The sequence below is a fragment of the Triticum dicoccoides genome, chromosome 6B, assembly GCF_002162155.2.
Source record: "Triticum dicoccoides isolate Atlit2015 ecotype Zavitan chromosome 6B, WEW_v2.0, whole genome shotgun sequence".
Lineage (NCBI taxonomy): Eukaryota > Viridiplantae > Streptophyta > Magnoliopsida > Poales > Poaceae > Triticum > Triticum dicoccoides.
The window spans coordinates 646,868,542-646,874,380 of record NC_041391.1 but is presented as its reverse complement, the minus strand read 5'-3'; the positions used below and the strand labels follow the sequence as shown (position 1 = coordinate 646,874,380).

The following is a 5,839-nucleotide window of genomic DNA, read 5'->3' as shown; positions in this document are numbered from 1 at the left end:
AACGAAAAAAAATTAAAATGGAAACACAAAATTAAATGAAAAAGAAATCATAAAACTAAAAACCCCCAAACCTTATAGTACCGGTTGGTGTTACCAACCGGTACTAAAGGGCTCCAGGCCCCCGGAGCTGGCTCGTGCCACGTGGTTTCCCTTTAGCACCGGTTCGTGCAGAACCGGTACTAAAGGGGGGGTGGCCTTTAGTGAACACACTTTTGTGCCGGTTATGGAACCGGCACTAAAGGGCCTTACGAACTGGTGCTATTGCCCGGTTCTGCACTAGTGGAAGACGAGGCGTCGTGTCAGCTGGCCCGCGGCTCTTTCGCGCCAAAAACCGCTCGCCCCGGCACCCCGGGTCCGACGGCGTCAGTTTCGTCCCAAACCGGCGAAAAACGGGCTCCTTGGGGCACGACTGGGCCAATTTTTCGGCGTCGGCGCAGAAAAAACGCCTGGTAAGGGCCTGTTGGGTACGGCTGGAGATGCTCTAATAAACAGAAGGCCATAAAAATACAACTCAAATTACCAAGGCTACATGTTTTGGACTTGCTTCAACGGTATTACACAAGGATAAACAATCAATGAGAGTATGAGGCGTCGGCACTACTTTATGAGGCCAAGGCACGGAGCTGTCCAGGTTGTAATGAGCAGATTTCGTGCTTCTTTTTGGGAGATGGCAGGCCTCTATTTCCTCATCATGGACTCCTTCTTTGAAATCGAAGCTCAGGTATATGGTATCACCACTTATGGAGGGGAAACTGTCCACAGAAACCGAAAGAGAGCAATAAAAACCCATGAACAATGCCCGGCCGCCCAAGCTCATGACCGGGAGTAGAGTTCCGGTCTCCAAATCCACCTTGTAAACGTCGTACGTCCTCCTCCTTGATCTATTCCTGAGGTACCGAAGCGTGCGGTGCACCAGCATCAGTTCACCGTCGTTGTTCACCAGGTGTGCGCTATCCATTATCATCGCCGAGATTGGCTTTTGCAATCTGGCAGCCACCTCCATGCGTGGTGGCTGATCTGCACTTGTCTCTAGCAGCAGGATGCCATTTTCTGTGGTGCAATAGAAGCGGCCTGCAAACATCAAGGGTGCAGTGTGTACTGAGTTCTTGTACCGGACCACTGTCCAGCGCTCGTCGCCGGGCTTGGCGATGCCTAGGATGCATCGCGAGTTGAAACAGAGCACGACCGAGGAATCATCTGCGGCAATGCCAGAGCCCCATGCTCTGAGAGGAAAATCACGGTCGGGAAGGAGGTCGGAGTGGCGCTCTGGAGGTAGCAGCGTGGTTAACGGCGGGAGATCTGTGAGCTGCTGGCGGGTCAGCGGGTTGAGCAGACGGACGTGGGTGCGGCTAGGCCCGTGGAGCAAGATGATGAGGCCCTCGGGGGTGAGCCCGAGCTCGTCATGCTCGCGGAGCTCCAAGATTTCCGTTTGTATGCACTCGCCGGTGGAGACGTTGAGGAAGCGGCGGGCGTAGGCGAGCTTCTCCCGGAGCATGACCCAGCGCCTGGGGTGGAACCGGCGGTCCAGAGCGCCGTGCCCGCGCGGGTCGGTGCAGCACCGCCGCCACGGGCCGCACACGGCGCGGAAGCGGACGTAGTCGGCCACGTCGTTGGCGAGGACGAAATCCGCGATGAGCCCCGCCGGACCTTCCCCGAGGCTCGCCCAGTCCCTGCTGCAAGCCGGCAACCAACACGGGTCAGATTTCAGGATTAGATAAAGAAAGAAAGCGAGAGGGACGTACCAGTTATTAGCATCAGGATCGTGGAGTGGATTGCGATTAGACGCGGTACGTACGCGCTTGGATCCCCAGGAGGGATTCGTCGTCGTAGGGACGACGGTGCGGCAAGCATTCAGATGGCTCGGATGGGGGGTTTGGGCGGTGGTGGAGCAAGGATTCGTATGGCTCCAAGAGGGGATCTTGAGAGAGGAGGAGGGGCGTGGATGTTGATGGTCGAGGGTCTCCCCCGGTCGCCGCCGCCTGGGCCTCCTCCTAGACGCGGCGGCCGGCCCTCGCTCCGCCATCCGAGCGCGCGCCGCCGGTTCGCCGTGTTGGGCTCGGCGGAGGGGATGGGGGCTCGATTCGCTCTGGGCGGCGGAGGGGAGGGGACGGGAGGGCTCATAGTTGTACTGCTCCAAATCCGACCGAAATGGAGTCAACTTCCAATCCGGACTTTGGATGGCCTGGGCGGCACTCCGACCTGGCTTAGGGCTTGTTCGTAGGATGGGAGCCCGACCTGGCAGGCCCTATTCGTCGCTCCTAGCGAGGAATCTCGTGGGCTGCCGGCCCAGTTTCAGCGCTGCTGCTCCCCATTTTTCTTTTCTTAGTCTTTTTTCCGATTCTAAAAAAAATGTCATTTTTCTTATTTTTTTGATTGTCAATCAGTTTTTTTCCTTCAAAAAGGACAGCTTTTTTTGTATCGCTATCTTTACTAGTAGTATTAATCTCTGCCTATTATTAAAGAGAAGTTCGTTTTATGACCTCCAACTCTCACCTGGTTTTTCCCTCCCACGCCCCCCTCCTTCCTTTGGTTCTCTGTTGTTTTGGTAACCCCAACTGATGCCGCACAAATTAAAACCAACATAAATCGATACTTTCAGAAAACCAAGTCATGTTAAGTCAATTGAATGAATTTTAATTACTTGGTTAATGTTGGCGTTGATATCAGGTATGATGTTCATTCAGGGATGTCACTCAACGTATTTAGTGCTAGACATGTTTAATACCAAACACCGGGGTAGCGTAAACCGCTGGATAGATGTGGTTGCATATACTATAATATAGGAAAGTTAACGAAATGCCAAAACAAAAAAAAGTTGATGAAAATTCTGAGAATGTTCAAAAATCTTTTAGAAATGTTTCAGAATTTTAACTCAAGAATTTAATAATTGTTCACAAACATAAAACTATGAAGCGACGATTCTGGAAGAAGCCGGGGAGTGGGAGATTCTGGGAGAATTGCCCAAAAGAACCTGGCCCGAGTGTCAAAAAGAACAAAAGAATTACAGAGCATATGTGTACAGAACATTATTACAAGCTTTGAGCAGCTGCTAATGCAACACAGTCGACTATGAATTAATAGTAAAAAAAATTTGAGATCCCTTGGCAGGATTCTGAAGTTGAGCCAATTTGCTTTGGAGATCCCTTGGCAGGATTACAAGATGAACTCAACATAATAATTTGAGACATAGCATGACAAATAATTTGCAACATCATTCATCTTGAACTTGCACACACGTGGTAAGCAATGCAAACTTGATGAGAACTTAGGTCCAACGTGTCCACCGCCCAAGAGATCAAAGGCATAAACAACATCATCATTCTTGGGAACTGACGAGCAGAGGTACGTGGTGTCAGCCTTGATGGAAGGGGACACCCTGGTAGACACAAGGAGCGAACGTCTCTTGCCGAGAAACAAAAACTTTTCCATGGAGCCCACACAAGGGTACCGTGTTCTTTGCGTCCTGGTTCATTCGATACACGCTCACACTGTACTCCCCAAGAGTTCGAGGTCCAGGGTGTTGAGTATGATATTCGTGCATGTATATTGTCTTTTGTATATTAGGCCCACCTCTCTATTTTGTTGTATAGATTGAGATAGAGGACCCACCTTATACTTATATATACCGTGCACATTGCACCCAATCAATACATCGTGCAATTACAACATCTTACATGGTATAAATTTTTTTAGATTTTAATCCTCGCCTTTCGCTATCGCCGCCACCGCCGCGCGCTTCCTCACGCGCCGCCGCCGCCGCCCACTCATCACCGTCGCCCGTGCGCCTCCAGCGCTGGTCGCGCCTCTGCACCCGCTAGCCGCTCGCCTCTCCCATGCCAACTAGCGCTCCTGATCTGTGCCCACTAGCGCCTAAACGCTAGCCGCCAACACCACTAGCCCTCCTGTGATCGATCGCTAGGCCTGATCGCTAGCTACCAACGCTCCTGTGATCGATCACTAGGCGAATCATCCACTGTCGCTGCTAGGCCCGTTGCTGCTGCCGCGTCATCTGCTAAGCCCGCATCATCCACTGTTGCCACCTGCCCGCCCGCCAGCCACATCGCCGAAGCCGCCGCAAGTCTCACCCGAGCCGTCCGCGCCGCTCGCTCCGTCTCGTCCTCGCTATGTCGTCCGTCACCTTCTTCGTGTCCATCAACTCCAACCCGTTCGCCAATGCCAACCCTCCCGACGTCAACGACATCCGCAGACTCAACATCTTCAAGCGGGTGCCGGTTCGTCTCTCCCAGGCGGACTCTTCCTACCACACATGGAAGACGTACTTCTCCCTCGTGTTTCGGAAGTACCATCTCATGGACCACGTGGATGGCACCGTCGACTCCAGCCTCGTCCCCGAGTTTCACGACTGGTACACCATCGACACCACGATCATCCGCTGATTTTTCCTCACCATCATGCCCGACCTTTTTCAGACGATCGTGACAGACGGTGATGATGCATGCGCCGTGTGGACCAAGCTGAACGGGCTCTTCACCAACAACATGCTCCAGCGTCGCCTTTTTCTGCAGCAAGAGTTTTTTGGGTGTCATCAGGACAACACCTCCATCGACGACTATTGTCGCCGCCTTAAGACTCTCGCTGACAAGCTTCGTGATATCGGCGCCAAGGTCGATGATGACCTCCTCCTCAGCACGCTCACCGCCGGGCTCAACGAGGACTTCGGTAATGCCACAGGGAACCTCAGCCTCATCCCCAACCCGTCTTTCGCCAAGTTCGTTGCGTACCTCCGCTTGGAGGAGCGGCGGATGAAGCAGGTGAAGACGCGCACCTTCCACACCGCTCTCGTCGCCGTCACCACCCGTGGCGGGCCTCCGGCGCCTCACGCTGCCCCGGCACCCCAGCAGCATCATCAGGCGCCCTTCCCGGCGCCCCAGCAGCCGGGGCTCCAGCCACTGCCGTACGGCCCACCCGCGCCCCCTGCTCCTCCCACTGAAAAGCGCCGCGGGGGCCGGCGCGGTGGCCGCCGCGGCGGTCAGCAGCAGCAGCAGCCCCAGCCCCAGCAAGCCGGCCAGCAGCAGCAGCAGTTTCAGGTGCCTCAGCAGCTCCAGGTGCCGCCCCCATGGGCCTCCGGCTACAACCCCTGGACCGGTGTCGTCCATGTGTACACCATGCCGGTTCCACGGGCTCCTGCACCGACACTTCCCGTGCCGCGCCCACTGGTGCACCAGGCGTACTACGCGGCTCCGCAGCCGTACGAAGGATACCCACCGCCGCAGATGAGCGACGCCTATGGTCTCCCTGCGGCCCTGCCGTTGTCCTGCCGGCCCTGCCGCCGGCACCTTGGGATCCGACGCTCCTTGCCGCGCTGCATAATGCGCCTACGCTGAACAACTACACTGGAGGCGGTGATTGGTACATGGACACCGGGGCTACGGCTCACATGTTTGCTCATCCTGGTAATCTTGCCTCCTTCACTCCTATCACCACCGACCGTCGCATCATTGTCGGCGACGGTTCCACACTACCTATCACACATGTCGGGCACACTTCTTTTCCTTCTACTTCTATGCCTATTACCTTGTCTAACATTCTTGTGTCACCTCATCTTATTAAGAATCTTATTTCCGTTCATTGTTTAACTCGTGAAAATCCTGTTACTGTTGAATTTGATGGGCTTGGTTTTTGTGTCAAGGATGCTCGAACCAGGATGGTACTTCACCACTGTGACAGCCTCGATGAGCTCTATCCGGTGCATCCGTCGTCCACCTCCACCACCGCACCGGTTGCTCTCTCCGTCGGCGTCGATCTCTGGCATGCTCGCCTGGGTCATCCCAACCCCGTCACACTTCGTCATATTCTTAGGAGTTTCAGCTTCAGTTGT

The 5,839-nt window shown here is 54.5% G+C and overlaps 1 protein-coding gene across 1 annotated transcript; it reads right to left on the bottom strand.

The window, feature by feature from the left end:
- Nucleotides 1-499: 499 nt before the first annotated feature.
- LOC119320177 lies at nucleotides 500-2,157 on the bottom strand. Its single transcript, XM_037594283.1, has 2 exons — nucleotides 1,743-2,157; nucleotides 500-1,673 (listed from the first exon to the last, which is right to left on the bottom strand). The coding sequence occupies exons 1-2, from the start codon at nucleotides 2,021-2,023 to the stop codon at nucleotides 512-514; spliced, it is 1,443 nt and encodes a 480-aa protein (XP_037450180.1). The 5' UTR covers nucleotides 2,024-2,157; the 3' UTR covers nucleotides 500-511.
- Between the last annotated feature and the right edge of the window lie 3,682 nt (nucleotides 2,158-5,839).